The sequence below is a fragment of the Cuculus canorus genome, chromosome 5, assembly GCF_017976375.1.
Source record: "Cuculus canorus isolate bCucCan1 chromosome 5, bCucCan1.pri, whole genome shotgun sequence".
NCBI lineage: Eukaryota > Metazoa > Chordata > Aves > Cuculiformes > Cuculidae > Cuculus > Cuculus canorus.
The window spans coordinates 68,512,488-68,531,856 of NC_071405.1; the positions used below are offsets into that span (position 1 = coordinate 68,512,488).

Genomic DNA, 19,369 nt, shown 5'->3' on the forward strand with positions numbered 1-19,369 from the left:
GCTGGGATTGCTCTGACCCCGGTGTAGGATCTTACACTTGGCCTTGTTGAACCTCATGAGGTTCACACAGCCCCACCTCTCCAGCTTGTCCAGGTCCCTCTGGAGGGCATCCCTTCCTTCTGGAGGGCCTCCTGTCCCTCTGGACGGTCTCCCTTCTCTCTAGCACATCAACCACCTCACATAACTTGGGTGTTGCCACCAAGGTTGCTCAGGGTGCCCTCAATCCCCACTGCCCATGTCTGCAACACAACCACGAGTGCGATGCAAAGTCCCGGTGCTGCGCTCCGTCTCGCCCTCCGGGAAGTCATTCCTAATGGGAGAGGCTGCTTGGGTGATACCTTCCCTGGGACGATGCTCCGGCTCGCACGGAGCCGAGGGGCCCGTGTGGATGTGCCGGTGACTTGTTGCTATAGAGATGAGCTGGCTTTTCCGACGGAGGCTCCAGTGAGAGCAGTTAATCCATTTTTAAGAGGAAAGGATATTTAATAAAGGAAACAATTTAAACTGGATTTATAAGATACGCTGGATGGAAGCCCCATTTATTCTGTGGCTTCCTATTTAATTTTAATATCTCTATTAAGCTCTCCGGAGTCTTCTGCAAAAACAACCTGGAGTCAGACCGGGTTTGACCTCCCTATAATTCTTAAAAGCAAATCAATTTAATGACAATGAAGAGAACCCCTGCATCTCGATGAATCGCCTCCGCTCTCCCCGGCAGCAGGAGCACTGCAAGACGAGTGTTAGAAAACAGACAAACTGTTCTGAGGGAGAGGTGGTTTAGAAACGATATCGAGCAAAAGCTCAGCAAAGCAGGGCTGGGGGAGCCCCGTCCCTCAGAGCAGTACGAGATTGAGGAGGAGGAGGATGGCAGAGCAAGAATCCTGGAATGGTTTGGGTTGCAAGGGACCTCCAAGCCCATCCAGTCCCACCCCCTGCCATGGGCAGGGACACCTCCCACTGGATCAGGGGCTCCAAGCCCCATCCAACCTGGCCTGGAACCCCTCCAGGGATGGGGCAGCCACCACTGAACAGCAAAACATTTCTCCCATCTCAGTCTCCCCTCTTTCAGCTCAAAACCCTCATTCCATCCCTGCCCTCCCTGATCCAGAGCCCCTCCCCAGCTCTCCTGGAGCCCCTTTCAGCCCTGGAAGCTGCTCTGAGGTCTCCCCACAGCCTTCCCTTCTCCAGGATGAACAGCCCCAACTCTCCCAGCCTGGCCTCGGATAGGAGCTGCTCAGCCCTCGGATCATCTCCGTGACCTCCTCTGGACCTGCTCCAACAGCTCCATGTCCTCCCTGGAGGACAGGATGCGCTGATAAATAAAGATATATGGAGACTCAGCAGGATTCCCACTGGGAAGTGGTTTGTGACTCCTCTCAGAGCATTCCTGCTCCACACACCGGTAATGTTGGGGTTTTGGAAGCTACAGGGAAGCAAACTCCCCTCTGTCGGTTCTCACTGCTCTGTGGCTGCAGTACAGGAGCGAATCTTCTGGGTTCCCCCGTCCTTCCAACAAAGCGACTTCTCTTTCTGTTTGAAAGGGCCGAGACCGGATGGCACAAACCCACGGCGTTCGTTTGGAAAGGACCTTAAAGATCATCCAGTTCCAACCCCCCTGCCATGGGCAGGGACACCTCCCCTTCCCGTTACTTAAGAGCTTTTTGCCCTCACGGAGGGCACAAATCTCCTAAGGGAGGGACCCTCAGTCGCTGGGAGTGAGGGTGATTCAGTCAGTCGATATTTTCTCTCTGCCCGGGCGTGGGGACGCCCCTCTGTCACCACACAGCCCGGTCCCTATCGCAGTGCAGGGAGACAGCAGGGCTGAATTCACGCCACGTTGTGTAATTACAGTCTATAAAAAGGGAATTATATGGCATATTAGTGCCATTTATTTTACCGTATTGGCTGTTTCCATGCACGCAAACGAGCACAGTTGGGTTTTGTTCTCACCTCCCAGTGAGATGAAAGCTGAGATAACCCGTGGGAATCCATTTCCCAAAGGGGATCTCGCTGTCTCGGGGACATTGGGAGTCACTTTATGGCCTGGTGGCAGCAACCCTGCAGCTGGGGGGGTCTGGAAACCGGGATCCAGGACAGCAGCAGGGCTTGCCTGCACGCCCACCCCAACTCTAGGGACTTCATCCACTCCAAGAAGAAGCCTCTTGCTCCCAACTGATGAATTTTGTCTTTCCCTAATAGTTCAGAATATTCACTTTGTGATTTTACTTTCCTCCTTCACAAGGGGCATCGCTGGAAATCATGACCTAGGAGAATGACCGTGGGCCTGGCTGGAGAATAAACCCTGTCTCTACTGCTTCATGGTCCAAGGGAGGTGATGATGAGCTTTGCACGAGGACCACCTGGCTGTGCTGGGGTGGGCACCAACCGAAACCTGCCCACACCTCGAAACCTGGGGTCAGTTCTGAGTCCCTCACTCCAAGAAGGACATTGAGAGGCTGGTGTGCATCTGGAGAAGGGGAACGGAGCTGAGCGAGGGTCTGGAGAACAGAGGTTCTGGAAGCAGCTGAGGGACCTGGGGCGGTTTAGTCTGGAGAAGAGGAGGCTGAGGGGAGACCTCATCACTCTCCACAGCTCCTGAAAGGAGGTTGTGGTGAGGTGGGTGCTGGGCTCTTCTCTTGAGTGACAGGACAAGAGGAAATGACCTCAAGTTGTGCCAGAGCAGGTTCGGACATTTCTTCATGGAAAGGGTTCTCAGGCTCTGGCAGAGGCTGCCGAGGGCGGTGGTGGAGTCCCCATCCCTGGAGGGGTTTAAAACCCAGGCAGATGAGGTGCTTAGGGATGCAGTTCAGTAGTGGACAGTTGGACTTGATGATCTCAAAGGTCTTCTCCAACCAAACCACTCTATCTATGATGATTTATAGACTGGGAGGAACCCCTTTCCAAAGCTTTTTCTACAGACAAACCCATTCTTCCACAGTAAGGAAGCAAGAGAAGGCAGACCGACAATTATTTTATTCCGCTTGAAGTTTATTTTAAATTAATCCTGTTGGGACAGATGTCAGACTGGAATTCTTGCTCAAGTGCCTTCCATTACTTGGTCTAATTAGCAATGGTACATGTTTAATAGTAATTAATTTTTCATGAGGGATGGCATTTGATGACTCCTTTCTGTTTCCTTCTACCTAAATCTGGAGTTTCCTCCCTAATTTTCTTCTCTTTGATGCTCGCTTTCAAAACCACCCGTATGCTGATACATTTAACCATAGAATCATGGAATGGTTTGGGTTGGAAGGGACCTCAGAGCCCATCCAGTCCCACCCCTGCCATGGGCAGGGACACCTCCCACTGGATCAGGGGCTCCAAGACCCATCCAACCTGGCCTTGGACACCTCCAGGGATGGGGCAGCCACCACGTCAAAAGGGATTACAGACTGGTCAGTAGGTTTGTGGAGGATAAAGGGCAGAAAAAGGGAGTTGTGGTCATTAGTGACTTAATAAATGGAATATGCTCAGCCTTGGAATGCTTTCTGCACACTGACCTGGTCTTGTTGGGAGCAGCTGCCCGTGGCGGCACCGGGAAAGCTCTGACTCATGGAGACGGAGTCACTGACACCAACCTGGCAGTGCTGGCGCCTACGGGATTCCTGAACTCTCCCTGACCTCCTGCCCAGCTGGAGCGTATTCCAGCGCGGCGCTGGCTCCCGTACAGCGTGTGTGGCCCTCGGGCAGGACGGACGCTGCGCCCCTTCTGCCAGCCACGCCTGCTGCCTTCTCCAGGCAGCCTCTGCACCCTGTCCCACCACCTTGCCTCTGCCACCCCAGCGAGATGGACACGCTCCGCTTCTCCTCTCGTGCATCAGCATCCCTGCCTTGTGCCGGGAAGCCGGGCAAAGCTGGGGTGGGATGAGCTGCTATGGCTCCTCCTGGCCGTGTAGGTGCGTTGGGGTTTTCCTTGCACAGAGGGTTTGAAGCTCCTGAAGCGGCTCATTTCAAGAGCACTTTCCAAGCTGCACACGGTGGAGCAGGGAGCCAGCACGAAGCTCGTAGGAAAGTTCAGCCACGGGTCCTTGTGCTGCTGCAAGAGCAGCAGATCCCTCGGCACTAGGTTTTCCTTGGAAACAGAGATGTTTGCTATGAGGGAGATAGGCTGAGCCTATCATGACCCTCTCCTCTCAGTTATTTAGCACACCCACCCACCTCATTTGACTTCTTTAAAAGGACTTTTTTCCCTTTAAGATGAGAAACTGCCTTACATCGGGAGCTGGTTGAAGAACGGCTTCTGTGCTCATCGCCTTGGATCAGCGACACTGCTGTGCCTCCCCACCCTCCCAGGAGAACATTTCTGCCTAAGATCTCATCTCAGTCTCCCCTCTTGCAGCTCAAAACCATTCCCCATCCCTGCCCTCCCTGATCCAGAGCCCCTCCACGGCTTTCCCAGAGCCCCTTTCAGCCCTGGAAGCTGCTCTAAGGTCTCCCCACAGCCTTCCCTTCTCCAGGCTGAACTCTCCCAGCCTGGCCTCGGACAGGAGCTGCTCAGCCCTCGGATCATCTCCATGTGCTCCCTGTGCTGAGCACTCCAGAGCTGGACACAGGCTCCAGGTGGGTCTCCCAGAGCGGAGCAGAGGGGCAGGATCCCCTCCCTCCCTGCTGGTCCCACTGCTCTGGATGCAGGGGAAATCCGGGAACGCTGCAGAGCGTGTGGGTTCGGAGCTGTGCTGCTGGTGGCAGGGCAGACTGTCCCATCTCTTCCTAGAGCCAACGCTGTGTTTACATCAAAACACAACTGTAAAATGTACAATAATCTCGCTTCGGGCCCTCGCGCTTCACCACAAATGCTTTGTCTGCCTTGGCTGACAAAACGCTCTTGGCTTTTGATCAAAGAAAACGAAGTGGAAGCTGTTTTTCTCTTGATGTTAAGAAAGCTTTTGACAGAGAGAGTCCCCGCAAGCCTGGTTAAGGCGCTGGAGCCCTGTGGTACGCTCTGAAAAAGCAGCGAAGGAAAATAAGCAGAACAATGCCAGTCTGAGAGTATTTCTGCTCCGGAAAGGGCTGGATAGAGGCACAGCATCCTTACGGCTGGCTTAGCGCCGCGGGCTGTGCCGGCTGCCTGCCAGGCTCTGGTAGGAGCTGGGGCAGCTCCAAGCCTCGCCCCGAGGTGGCTCTGGGAGAGCTTGGGATGGAGTCTTCCATAGAATCATGGAGTTGTTCGGTTTGAAAAGACCTTTAAGATCCAGTCCAACCGTAAACCCAACACTGCCAACTCCACCACTAAATCGTGTCCCTGAGCACCGCATCCACATGGCTCTTACATCCAGATGGCGACTCCACCACTGCCCTGGGCAGCCTTGGACAGTGCCGAGAAGCGTTTTGGTGAAGAAATGTTCCCTACAGGAAAGCTGTGGAGGGGCTCTGGATCAGGGAGGGCAGGAAGAGGATGAGGAGGACAGTTTTCAGCTGAAAGAAAGAGGATTGAGATGAGATCTTAGGGAGAACTGTTTTGCTGTTCAGGTGGGGAGGCCCTGGCCCAGGTCACCCAGAGCAGTGGTGGCTGCCCCATCCCTGGAGGGGTTCCAGGCCAGGTTGGATGGGGCTTGGAGCCCCTGATCCAGTGGGAGGTGTCCCTGCCCGTGGCAGGGGTGGGACTGGATGGGCTTGGAGGTCCCTTCCAGCCTAAACCATTCTGTGATTCCATGCCGTGTGCAGATCCAGTAGCCGGAGGCAGCCCAGGTCTGGAAGGGTTGAAAGGGCTCCTCTGCCTGGGGAAGGCAGTCCCCTTGCCCTCCCCACTCCTCCTGCCCTTCCCCTTGCCCCATAAAGGAAGCCCCCTCCCTCTCCCCTCCCTCTATCTCTCCCCCTGCCCTCCTTCCCCTCATCTCCCCCTCTCCCTGTCTCCCCACTCCTCTCCTCCTTTCCCCCTTCCCCTCACCCTCCCCTCCCCATGAGCCCTCCCCACTCCTCCTCCTTTTCCCCTCGTCCCATGAAGCCCCCGCTCCTCCCTGCCCCTTCCCTCTCTCCTCCTCCTCTCTCCCCAATGTGCCCCCTCCCCACCCCTCTTGCCTCTCCTCTCCTATTTCCACTCCTCTTACCCCCCTCCCCTCTCCTTGCTCCTCTCCCATCCCTCTCCCTCCTCTCCATCCCTTTTGCCTCCCCTCCTCTTCCCCTCTCCCCATCCTTCCCGCCCCTCTCCCCTTCCTCGCCCCCTCCCCACCCTTCTTCCCTCTCCCCCTCCTTGTTCCTCCCCCCTCCCTCCCCCGACTCCCCTCTCCTCTTCCCCCTCCCCACCTCTCTCCACCCTCTCCCCCCTCTCCCCTCCCTCTCCCCGTCCCCCCCTCCGCTCTCTCCCCCCTCTCTGTCCCCTCTCCCCCCCTCACCCCGTCCCCTCTCCCTGCCCCCCCGTCCCCCCCGTCCCCTCTCCCCTCCCTCTCTCCCCCCTCTCCTCTCCCTGTCCCCCCCCTTCTCTCCGTCCCCCTCTCTCCCCCCTCTCTCCTCCCTCTCCCCTCTCTCCTCTCCCCCCTCTCCTCTCCCCCCTCTCCTCTCCCCGTTCCCCCTCTCTCCCCCCTCTCTCCTCCCTCTCTCCCCCCTCTCCTCTCCCTGTCCGCCCCCCTTCTCTCCGTCCCCCTCTCTCCCCCCTCTCTCCCCCCTCTCTCCCCTCTCTCCTCCCCCCGGGGCGGGGCCGCCGCTCTCCGCCCCCGCGTCTCTCTTCTCCGTCACTTCCCGGCGATGCCCGGGGGCGGTGCCGGTGCCCGGTTCCGTGCCCCGCGGCTCCCCCGCGATGCCGGCGGCGGCGGGGCGGGCCCGGGCGCGGGCGGGGGCGGCGCTGCTGCCGTCCATGCTGATGTTCGGGGTGATCGTGGCGTCGGGCGGGCTGCTGATGATGATCGAGCGCGGCGTGCTGGCCCGGGTGCGGCCGCCGCGGCCGCTGGGCCCCCCCGCGGGGCACCGGGGCTCGGGGGGGCCGCCGGGTGACCTGGAGCGGGAGGTGCTGCGCGACACCCGCAACCGAACCCTCCGCGCCGCGTGCGGGCGCCGCGCCTCGCCCCGCGCGCTGTGGGAGCTGCCGGCGGGGCAGCGCCGCACCGTCCTGCGCCACCTCCTCGTCAGCGACAAGTACCGCTTCCTCTACTGCTACGTGCCCAAGGTAGGGCGGGGGGCGCGGCCCAGCCCGCGGCGGCCTCTGCCGGGGCGGCCCCGCGGCCTCCTGCGCTGCCCGTGGCGGAGGGGCGGACCCGAGGGGTGGAAGGCCTTTGACACCATCCCACACAACATCCTTCTCTCCAAACTGGAGAGAGATGGATTTGATGGGTGGACGGTTCGGTGGATAAGGAACTGGTTGGATGGTCGTATTCAGAGAGTAGTGGTCGATGGCTCAAAGTCCACATGGAGATCCGTGACGAGTGGTGTCCCTCGGGTATCCGTACTGGGACCACTGCTGTTTAATATCTTCATCAATGATATTGACAGTGAGATTGAGTGCACTCTCAGCAGGTTTGCAGATGACACCAAGCTGAGCGGTGCAGTTGCCACAGCGAAAGGACAGGATGTCATCCAGAGGGACCTGGACAGGCTGGAGAAGTGGAGCTGTGAGAACCTCATGAGGTTCAACAAGGCCAAGCGCAAAGTCCTACGCCTGAGTCGGGGCAATCCCCGATTTCAGTACACGGTGGGGGATGATGTGATGGAGAGCAGCCCTGCAGAGAAGGATTTGGGGTGCGGGTCCATGAGAAGCTGGACATGAGCCGGCAACACGCACTCGCAGCCCAGATGGCCAGCCTGGTGTCCTGGGCTGCACCAAAAGCAGCATGGCCAATGGAGAGGGAGGGGATTCTACCTCTCTGTTCCTCTCTTGTGAGACCTCCTCTGGAATACTGTGTCCAGTTCCAGAATCCTCAATGTAAGAAGGATATGCAGCTGTTGGAGCAGGTCCGGAGGAGGGCTGCAAAGATGATCAGAGGGCTGGAGCACCTTCCCTACGAGGACAGGCTGAGAGAGTTCGGCCTGTTCAGCCTGGAGAAGAGAAGGCTCAGAGGAGATCTTATAGCAACCTTCCAGTACCTGAAGGGGCTACAGGAGAGCTGGAGAGGGGCTGTTCATAAAGGCTTGTGGGGATGGGACGAGGGGGAATGGGTACAAACTGGGGAGGGGCAGATTTAGACTGGACATTAGGAAGAATTTCTTCACTATGAGAGTGGTGAGGCACTGGCACAGGTTGCCCAGGGAGGTTGTGGCTGCCCCATCCCTGGAGGTGTGTGGGGAGGTGTTCAAGGCCAGGTTGGATGGGCCTTGGGCAGCCTGAGCCAGTGGGATGTCCCTGCCCATGGCAGGGGAGTTGGAACTAGATGATCTTTAAGGTCCCTTCCACCCTAACTGTTCTATGATTCTATTTTTCCATGATTCTGTGATAAGGTGGCCTGCTCCAACTGGAAACGCATCCTCAAGGTCCTGGACGGAGCACTGGAGAGTGTCGACGTCAAAACCAAGATGGACCACAAGAGCGACTTGGTGTTTCTGGCCGATATGAAGCCGGACGAGATCACCTACCGCCTCGAGAACTACTTCAAGTTCATCTTCGTGCGGAACCCCATGGAGAGGCTGCTCTCTGCCTACCGGAACAAGTTTGGGGAGATCAAGGAGTACCAGCAGAGGTACGGCGTGGAGATCGTCAGGCGGTACCGGAAGAATGCCGGGAATTCGGCGGGTGACGATGTGACCTTCTCCGAATTCCTCCGGTACCTGCTGGACGAGGAGGTGGAGAGGATGAACGAGCACTGGATGCCCATCTACAACTTGTGCCAGCCCTGCGCCGTGCGCTACGACTTCATCGGCTCCTACGAGTGGCTCAACGCCGACGCTGACTACGTCCTCGAGCGCGTCCAGTCTCCTTCCTTCGTCCGCTTCCCCGAACGGCAAGCGTGGTACAAGCCCGTCACATCGGAGATGCTCCACTACTACCTGTGCAACACCCCGCGGCGGCTGATTAAAGACCTGATCATCAAGTACATCCTGGATTTCTCCCTCTTTGCCTACCCGCTTCCCAATGTGACCAGTGAGTTCTGCAGGCAGTGAGGGGCTCGCCTGGGGACCCGGGCTGTATTCTGTTTACGCTGCAAGGATTTCCCGACGCAGCCGTTGCTGCAGGGCCTGTGAAACACGCTCTTCTATGCATTATTTCCTAATTTTATAGTTTTCAAACACTTTTTATATGAAATATTTTATATCGCCTTTGCTACTAGAATCCTTTACGTAGCCCCGGTTTTGAGGTGTACAGATGCCGCTGACACGGGCACAATAGCTTTTGTATATCTATTTTACTTTAAATTCTTTTTTTATGGCACGACGTGGAAAACCTCTGTAAGGAACCTGAGAAATTGGTCTATTTTATGTATTTTTTCTCCTCTTGCACTACACGGTACACGGCAGGATCGCGGTTGTACCTTAATACAGCAGCTGATGTGCTAAAAATTAGCACTGCTCAACCTGGGCCTGGGTTAAACAGGGAGGAGTTTTGTGGGTGTGAGGAGAGAAAAGGCTTTTATAAACTAGGCCCTATTTATCCTATTTTCTCATCCGTAGGAGGTGGTTAAGTGATGCTGGTCGCTTTCTGTGACAGCACTAGTACCTCGATTTTATTATTATTAATAATTATTATTATTTACCATTTAAATAAAACTAGGGATAATATTTTTATGCAATTTTAAGGTTTGGAAGTACCAGCTCTTTACCCAGCGTAACCTACCGGATGCAGTATCAATCAAGCCATAACAATTTTCTCTTTTCATGGAATGGTTTGGGTCAGAAGGGACCTCAAAGCCCTTCCAGTCCCACCCCCTGCATGGGCAGGGACACCTCCCACTGGATCAGGGGCTCCAAGCCCCATCCAACCTGGCCTTGGACACCTCCAGGGATGGGCCATTCTCTCGCTCCGAATTAAAGCAATACAGACTCCTGATCTGATCAAAATCCATCCTGGTTCTTAGGACAGAAAACAACCAAAAATCCCTGCCGGCAGCGTGCCAGCTCGCGGCCTTGTGGGTGTCCGTGGGCCCAAGTGCATGCAAACCGCTGTGGAAAAATACTTTCTTCAGCTACGGTTCAGACAATGGCGATTTGAGGATTAGTTCTCCTGCTTTTATAGACATGCACACTATTTTTATAGCTTCTTGTATTTAATTCTGACCATTGCATTGTACACATTCAGAAGATAATGTATAACGGTGTTCCTGGGAGGCCGCGTCCTCGTTTGTAATAAAGTTTTTATATGAATTTTGCCTTTCTGACAGTGTTCATGTTTGTTTGTATACTTGGAGGTGTAAAAGGATGACAAATGGGCGGTTCCTGCCTTGAATAATTTGTGTTTTCAGGGCAAGAACAGCAGTAACAAGTGGAGAAGGAGACACTGTGGAGCTGAACGACAAGACAGTGATGTTGTTGGGTGAAAAGCAGCACTCAGCAGCAAAATAGGTGCCTGTTCGCTGTGGAGTTGACACAAAGCAGTAGGGCTGGGTTACGGGTGTCACGGGGAGCGGTGGTTCCAGGGAGTTAAAAGGTGGAAGGGAAAATAAGGTGGTTTTTTTGGGATTTGTGAAATTGTCTGGGTGAAGGGCATGGAGCCACATCCAGGCAAACTCAAAGCCATGGGATGAAAAATCCTGCCTCAGGCGTGACTTAAGTAATGAAATAGATTTAACGTCTATTGATAACAGCGAAATCGACGTCTCTGTTCAAGTCAATATCCAAGCGTGGTGTGAGGTCAGTGCTTTGTATCTTTGGATGGGATCATGGCTGGGGATGAGAGCGATGACTGGGGCGTCAGTGGGTTTCAGCTGCGTTCTCACCTCCCTGGATGGCAAATGCGTTGGGAAAGGGCTTTGTTCTCTTTGGAAACCTGCAGGATTTCCTTCTGTCCCCAGCAATTTCACTGATGATGCAGGGATGGTTGGTGCCCAGCGCGGGGAGAGCTGGAGATCCATCTTGTTCCCCTGCCAAAGGTGCCAGATAGCAGCTGGGAATCTGATTTCATGTTGTACAGCAGATGCCAGCGATGGCGTAGCCTGAGTTTTAATTAAACCTGACCTCCAGGGCCCTTGAACTCGGAACAAGCTGGTTTGACTTTGCTATCTCTCTCTGCCTCTGAGAAGCTGAGGGAATATTTCCTGCTTGTTTAGCGATTGGGGTTTTAATTAAATGTTTGTTTCTCAGTAGTTTTAAAGGTTTGTGCCATTTGTTTATCTGCAGCAGCTTCTGTTCTCTGTATGAAATTTTTTGCCTCTTGTCCTCTTAATCTAATTTATTGTGCATGGAAGGATTTTGCTCTTCGTTGCCTGTCTCTTACTCTTATCCTGTACTCAGTGGGTTGGGAGCAGCCCACGGAGAAGGGCTTGGGGCGCTGGGGGAGAAGATCCACGGGAGCCAGTGATGAGCATTTGCAGCCCAGAAACCACCCGTGTCCTGGGCTGCATCCAGAGCAGTGGGACCAGCAGAGAGGGAGGGGATCCTGCCCTCTGCTCCGCTCTGAGAGACCCACCTGGAGCCTGTGTCCAGCTCTGGAGTGCTCAGCACAGGGAGCACACGGAGATGATCCGAGGGCTGAGCAGCTCCTGTCCGAGGCCAGGCTGGGAGAGTTGGGGCTGTTCAGCCTGGAGAAGGGAAGGCTGTGGGGAGACCTTAGAGCAGCTTCCAGGGCTGAAATGGGCTCCGGGAAATCTGACGAGGGGCTCTGGATCAGGGAGTGCAGGGACGGGATGAGGGGAACGGTTTGGAGCTGCAAGAGGGGAGACTGAGATGAGATCTTAGGGAGAAATGTTTTGCTGTTCAGGTGGGGAGGCCCTGGCCCAGGGTGCCCAGAGCAGTGGTGGCTGCCCCATCCCTGCAGGGGTTCCAGGCCAGGTTGGATGGGGCTTGGAGCCCCTGATCCAGTGGGAGGTGTTCCCCAGGTGGTGGGACAGGATGGGCTCTGAGGTCCCTTTCCCACCCAAACCATTCTGTGATTCTATTCCTTTACTGGGTATCATTGAGCACCTTTTTCTCCATCAATAGAAGCGAAACCTCCTTGTCCCTTCCCATAAGGTTTTAATGCAGGCAAAGCCTCGCTGCTTGGGCAGGAGTTTGTCCCACACATGGCAAAAACGTACGGAGTGTGGAAAAGCCTCCCAGGGGCTGGCGCAGGGGGACACGTTATTGTGTAGCTCTAAACCATTTCTCTCCTGCGTGGTTGGGGTTATGGAGTCTGATTTTCTCATCTCTCTGCTGCAAGCTGGCAAACAGGAAAAATCGATCAGGTTTCCATTACTGGCACTTTATTTTACCCGTGGCCAAAACGATAATTTCCTGAAAAAGCTGTTGGCCAAGTAGAAAATGAAAAAGTCATTTTGTTCTTTTGTCAGAGGTATCTCCAATGCAGAATAAATCAGGAGCAAATTCCCCAGCCGGCAGCAGCCGCGGGAGGTGAGGGATGCTGGGCAGGAGCAGCCCCCTCCGCAGCACCTGAGGAGAGACGTGTGCCTACAACGAGAGGGGCGTGAGGGGATCCACGGCAGCTCCGGTACCAACGGGGAGGAAACTGTGCGTTTATGGTTTAACCAAACCATTGAATGTATCCGTTTCCTGATGTGTCCCAGCGTGGCAGCTTCTCCTCCCACCTGTCCACACATCCAGTCCCACCCCTGCCACGGGCAGGGACACCTCCCACTGGATCAGGGGCTCCAAGCCCCATCCAACCTGGCCTGGAACCCCTCCAGGGATGGGGCAGCCACCACTGCTCTGGGCACCCTGGGCCAGGGCCTCCCCACCCTCATCGGGAAGAATTTCTCCCCAAGATCTCATCTCAATCTCCCCTCTCACAGCTCAAAACCCTTCCCCTCATCCTCTTCCTGCCCTCCCTGATCCAGAGCCCCTCCCCAGCTTTCCTGGAACCTCTTTCACTACTGGAAGGCTGCTAGAAGGTCTCCCATGACTCTGACGAACACACAAGCCAGGTGTGAGCTGAGGTACCTGCATCCCAGCAAGGAGCTCGGGAAGGCAGGATGGCAAACATGCACAAAGCGGTTATGGTTTCGCAGCAGCGACAGCCCTGGGCGCGGGCAGATGGGCAGAAGCGATGAGCCCCATCCCCTCGGCCTGGGGGTTTGCTGCACCAAGGGCTCAGCAGCAGCACCGGCATCTCGAGCGTCTTCTCTCGGTGTGATGATACACGAGCCCCTTCACAGCACTTTTCTGGCATTAATTTAGGCTGCTCGAGAGCTGAGATGCAACATGATGGAAGCTGGTGCTTCTTGCAAGAAAGGGGCAGAGGACCTCTTTGGTCTGGGATGGGGCTGAGGGCGAGGAGGCATAAAGAACATTTCCAGGAGACGCCAGGGTAGATTCGACAGAGCCAGATCAAATCTCCCGTTGAAGCACAGAAATATCTTTTCATCAAGGAGAGAGAAACCTCATTCAGGCCCATACCTGGTGGGCTTGGTGGTGTCGGAGTGCCCCAACACATTGTGGCTTCCAGTGTCACTGCTTGAGGCTCTTCCACATGGCATAACAGAAGCGAAGGAGGAAGTGTTGGGTGAAAAGCGACAGCCGAGTAGGGCCCCCCCTTCACCCCTTGGTTCTTATTGCTGCTATTTAGCGTTTGAAGGAAGAACTTTCTCCTTCTGGGCCTTGAATTGGCAAATGGGTTCTTAAAAATCCCCAGTTTTGAGACCTGACAAAAGGGGGTTGCTATGGAAATATCAAAGTTGCATCATGAGCAAAACATCTTCCTGCCCAGAGCCAGCATGGAAGGAGGAGGGGACACTCTGCGATCACACAAGTTCTGCGGAAGTCCATATGCCTCCACGTGATTTTCCTCAGATATCCTCATTCTTGGTAATTTGTCCTTTGCCTCAAAAGAACCCAAAACCATCTCTGGGGACACGTGGCTTTGAGGGACATGACTCCGCCTGTGATGTTTAGTTGGAGGGCTCGCATCTTGCCATGGCGTTGTGAGGGTGGAGGATGGAAAAAGGTTCTTGTAGCCCTTGGGAGGTGTTTCCTGAAAGTGGAGAGGGAATAGGAATCGGGGCTCCAGTGATGATGGAAAGCACGAGGTGGCCTGAAGACGCATCTCTCCGTGATGCCAGAAGGAAGAGAGCAACAAAGGCTCTGTGAAGACATTGAGGAGAAGTGCTGAGGTCTGGGAGAGAGAATCCTCTCCCATGAAGATCATACGGAGGAGAGGGAATTTGCACAGCAGGAGCACATCCTATGGAACCCAAGGCTGCCTCATTAACCTGTGCTGTTTTGGCCACCTGCTTGAGGAGCACCCAGCTCACCGCAAGAAAAGCAGGATGGGGCTTGGTTTGAAATCATACCTCCATTCCTTGCAGCTGGATTTGAAAGGCTGGCTGACCATCAGCAATTAGCATTTGGCTATCAAGGGCCAAACGAGGCAATTAGGAAGGAGCAGAAGTATTAAAGCCTCGGCTTTCTCCTATCAGCGTGGCAGAAGCAGAGCTGGAGCCATGAACAGAGGTGGGTGGATGAGTCTGTTGCAGGAGAACCGGCTACCAACCCTGATTGGTCACCAACGATACCAGCCCAACGATGGAGATGTGTCTTTCTTCCCGGTAAGTGGTGTCTGAAGAGGTTGCTCTTAATTATCATCTCGCTTCCAGCAGGAGCGATCAGCGCAGCCCTATGCGAGACGGTTGTTGCACTGACTCCTGTGGGTCTGTTGGCAAAGGGGTTTTAGTCAGCGCTGGGAAGGGAAAATGGAGAACGTGCAGTGGGCAGGTCAGGCTTGGTGTATCCTGGGGATCCGGGTCTGATCCAGCTCTTCAAATCAAATGTGGATGTCTCAAATCCTTCAAGTAAACCATTGAAGTGGCTTTTAAGCAACCACATTTCCCCTTGGGCTCTAGAAATGAAGCTGCACTAAAGGACCTTCTGCGCAACAGACCCCTTCTTGGTTGTCCCCCATGTGGTTGCTTCATTAGCACCACAAACAGGTTGTCCTTGCTCCCTTGAACAACCTGTCTGAGTGGCTTCAGGGCGGGTTTGGGGCAAGGGCTCTGCTGAGAGTTCAGCAGGGAGCACCACGGCCAGCCTGGTTTGTTGAATTTGCCTGTGGAAAAGCCCAGGTTCTCCTCACTTTGGAGGATGCAACCACAGTGGAAGAGATTTGAGAGCACAGGTGTCACTTTTATGACCCAAACAGAGTCCCAGTTTGGCAGAACAAAACAATTACTGGGTCAGGGTCTCTGGGCACGGCTCCAACCCAAAGCAGGGTCTCCTCTCCCTCGGTGGGAATTGCCCGTCACCCTGCACCTCCAGCAGGCTGGGAGAGTTGGGGTTGTTCAGCCTGGAGCAGAGAAGGCTGTGGGGAGACCTTAGAGCAGCTTCCAGGGCTGAAAGGGGCTCCGGGAAAGCTGGGAAGGGGCTCTGGATCAGGGAGGGCAGGGAAAGGATGAGGGGAAGGGTTTTGGAATGGATGGGCTTCGAAGTCCCTTCAACCCAAACCGTTCTGTGATTCTATAAAGAAGTAGGAAACAAAAGGATGCTTTGGGGCTTAAATGCCTCCTTCTGCTTCCCTGAAAGTGCTGGGCTGTGTCCCCCCCACCTCCGACCCAGCATGTGGAGGTTGGAAATGAGTTCACAGCAACCAGCAAAATCCTGTTTATTGCCGTTGGGGAGGAAAATAGGGATGCTAAAAGCAGCAATGCCACCCAGGTGCCTGCTGAAAGCCCCGCTGAAGCCAGTAGACTTTTAAGACGCTTGAATAATAGCGAGGAGTGAAGGATAAAAGCAGGGCTGGGCATGGGCTCTGCTTTTCTGCCAGCAGCCGAGCGGGGCCGAAGCGATTCAGGCTCATTTGCAAACCAGCAGCTCAGGCTGGGAACCAGCCAAGCTGGGGGAGAACAGCAAAAGCTTGACATTTAAAACTTGAAAACATAATAAATGTACTTAAATACGCAGCTCCCCATGCTCCTTGCCTGTCCCACCGCCTCTGTCCCCGCTTCCCAGTGCTCATTAGCAAGTCCAAGTGGGTTTTAAGCTGATTAGAGCCCGGCTCCCAGCGAGCCTGAGCTTTGGGCAGAATAAAGTTGTTCCACACCATCGCAGGTTTGGGTCCGGGAGGCTTTTAATGAAGCCCGTGCCGTGTGGAGCAGTGACTGCTGATATCGAGGAGCCGGGCGTGCTCATGGAGGCAGCGAAAACATCTCGTTTATGGAGACAGACCCCTTCTTGATGGGCAGGAGGGCAGATTTTTGATGCTCTGCCTCTCTGCGTGCTCACACAAGGAGCAGCGGTGCTGCTGTTGCGGCTCAGCAGAGCCAGGCGGGAGCTGGGACGGAGTTTGGCCACTCGTTCCTGGCACTGATGGGAGAATGCTGTCACTGCAAAGGCACAAAGTCACTGCGAAGCACTGTGTCCACCCCAGGTGCTCAGCACCACCCAGGATGCTCAGCCCCAAAGCAGCTCTGCTGGGATCCACTGCGACCTCGGGAACTTCAGCCAATTCCTTAAAACAATCCTTGCATCGGCCAGACGGAGCCCTGCACCCTGTTCTAATGGGTCTGTGAACTGGTGTGAGCGGCTTTGCAGTGGGTTCGGGCCCCAAAAGCTTTTGGCTGTGCTTTGTGCAGTGTAGCCGAGCTGTGCCAGCAGCTCCCGGAGAGCGGAGCAGCCTCCAGGGCTTTGGCTTTCTGGTTCGCGAGCGCGTGTTGCCAGCTCACGTTGAGCTTCTCACCCACCAGCACCCCAAGTCTTTCTCCTGGCTGCCCTACCCCTATTTTTCTAGGATCTCTGCATGTTTTACCAAGTTTTTCCAAGCTACTGCCTGTTCTTCTGGATTGGTGCATTTTTCCCATGGATACTGCCCTCACCAACCTCTCTGATCTCCCAGGGTTTGGATCTGCCTGCCTGCAAACATCTTTAAAGCAAACATGATCCCCTCCTGTTGACTCCAAGTCGCCAAAGGTGCGGCGGCTCTTATTGCCTTACTTCTTCCAAGGAAGAGCGGAGGCTCTGCCAGCAGCTCCCTCCGACACACGCAGCCCCGGAGCGCTCGGCAACATTTCCCAGCCCCCAGGGATCGCTGGCAGGAAGCAATCTGGCAGCCAAGATGTTTAGAGGAGACTAATGTCTCGAAGCCACTGAACCATTTAATTGCCAATAAATCCAGCCCACGTGTAAATAATTATGGAGACCCAGGAGCTGTGTCGTCTGCGGTGGAAGGAAGGAGCCGGCAGCCTGTAAATGCCCTGTGGCAGGTGTATAAACTCAGATTTCTTGTTAATACGGGAGGAACAAGCATCATTTGGCCTCCCCGGATATCACCCAGCGCTGGTTTGGGCTCATGGTGGCCCCAAGGAGCGATGCTACCTGCCAGGGTCAGGAGGGCTGACAGTGTGAGGGCAAATCTTAAAAGTTCAGCCTTTTTTATGCAGTTCCAAATCAAGCTTTGCCCAGGCTCTTATTACATCTCAGAGGGATTATTGCAATGTTTGCCATGTATAAGAGACCTTCAAGGATCACCACCAAGTTGAGTGGTGTGGTTGATGCTCCTGAAGGACAGGATGTCATCCAGAGGGACCTGGACAACCTGGAGAAGTGGGGCTGTGGGGACTTCATGAGGTTCAACAAGGCCAAGTGTAAGGTCCTAGACCCGTGTCAGAGCAACCTGCGGTTTCAATACAGGCTGGGGATGGGGGGACAGGATTGGGAGCAGGCCTGAGGAAGAGGAATTTGGGTGCTGGGAGGGGAGAAACTCAACAGGAGCCAGTGATGTGCGCTCGCAGCCCAGAAACCACCCATGTCCTGGGCTGCATCCAGAGCAGTGGGACCAGCAGGGAGGGAGGGGATCCTGCCCCTCTGCTCCGCTCTGAGAGACCCACCTGGAGCCTGTGTCCAGCTCTGGAGTCCTCAGCACAGGGAGCACATGGAGATGATCCGAGGGCTGAGCAGCTCCTGTCCGAGGCCAGGCTGGGAGAGTTGGGGCTGTTCATCCTGGAGAAGGGAAGGCTGTGGGGAGACCTTAGAGCAGCTTCCAGGGCTGAAAGGGGCTCCGGGAGAACTGTGGAGGGGCTCTGGATCAGGGAGTGCAGGAATGGGATGAGGGGAACGGTTTTGAGCTGCAAGAGGGGAGACTGAGATGAGATCTTAGGCAGAACTGTTTTGCTGTTCAGGTGGGGAGGCCCTGGCCCAGGGTGCCCAGAGCAGTGGTGGCTGCCCCATCCCTGGAGGGGTTCCAGGCCAGGTTGGATGGGGCTTGGAGCCCCTGATCCAGTGGGAGATGTCCCTGCCCATGGCAGGGGGTGGGACTGGATGGGACATAAATATCCCTTCCAACCCATGCTGTGGTTCTGTTCTATGATCTCTCTCCAGCCGTGTCACAGCCGTGCTGGCAGCAAGGATGGGCTTTCCCCCCACAGCCCGGGTGGAGCCTGCAGCTCCCCTTCATCCCTTGCTGTTGGCTTTCTCGCGTTGCTGTCTGATTTCCCTTTCAAATCCTCATTTTCCAGGACATTGAATAAATCATTCCCAGCGCTGGGCTTGCTGCTGAGCTGATCCCGCCGCCTCTCACGTCTTTGCTGCTCTTGCATCAATCTTACTCATCTTTGGATTTCAATTTTCCCTGTGTGGGGCTAGAGGCGAGCAAACAAGCTCAATTTATGCAAGTTTGAGGGCTCAACGCCTTATTTCCCCTTTATCTGTGCATCCAGACGGCCGCGAGTCTTGCCTCTGGTCTGTGCTGGGATCGCTCCGTGCATTACCAGCTGGAAAGGCTGGACTTGGGTGAGGGGCACCTCTGGCTGTGCAAGCACAGAGTTGGCAGTGCCGTCACTGCTGTGGTGGTGTGGAGCCTTCCCCTCTGCTGTTTGGCCTCACAAAGCCACCCCGGCCGAGCAGGGGTGTCACCAGAGCCTCCCTCCCTGCTGCTGTCTCCAAAGGAGTAGCGTCGGTCCAGCAATTTGGCTTTTCCCTGGGAGTTGATGGGTTCCTATAGCAACCGAGAGATGCTCGCCGCGGCTTTTACCTTTATGACAATAAAAGAGCGCTCGCACTCATTTTCTGAAATTGGTAGCCGTCACCCTGCATGCTGCGATGCTGCTTGCGTGTCATCAACATGATTAGACTCATCAGCAGCCAGGACATTGGTTAAAGCAAAGCTGAGGCTGAAGCAATTCCCCCTCCAGCCCAGGACCCATGGCTGTAGGACCCTTTGGAGTGGGATCTGCCACAGGATCCCTCCAGGCTCGTTGCTGGACGAGGGGCTGCAGGACAACCCTGTCCCTGCTGCACTAAATGCCTGGCTCTTGCCTATCACCCCAAAAAGGTGGATATTAGAATGCGGTAACAACGATGCTTTGGCTGTGGGATTTTTAGGAGGGGGCTCTCCCAGCCCTGATCCATGGAATTAAGTATCCAAAAGCCATATTTT

General features: G+C 55.1%; 1 protein-coding gene across 1 annotated transcript; it reads left to right on the forward strand.

Annotated features, from left to right (window-relative positions):
* Positions 1 to 6,687: 6,687 nt before the first annotated feature.
* Positions 6,688 to 9,811, forward strand: CHST14 (carbohydrate sulfotransferase 14). The gene is made up of 2 exons (XM_054069046.1): positions 6,688 to 7,099; positions 8,365 to 9,811. The coding sequence occupies exons 1-2, from the start codon at positions 6,734 to 6,736 to the stop codon at positions 9,022 to 9,024; spliced, it is 1,026 nt and encodes a 341-aa protein (XP_053925021.1). The 5' UTR covers positions 6,688 to 6,733; the 3' UTR covers positions 9,025 to 9,811.
* Positions 9,812 to 19,369: the final 9,558 nt, after the last annotated feature.

Excerpts from the sequence above, each read along its gene's own strand:
- CHST14 (XM_054069046.1), top strand. The coding sequence starts at position 6,734 with ATGCCGGCGGCGGCGGGGCGGGCCCGGGCGCGGGCGGGGGCGGCGCTG. Across the intron at positions 7,100-8,364 it reads TCTACTGCTACGTGCCCAAG|GTGGCCTGCTCCAACTGGAA; the intron begins GTAGGGCGGGGG and ends TTCTGTGATAAG.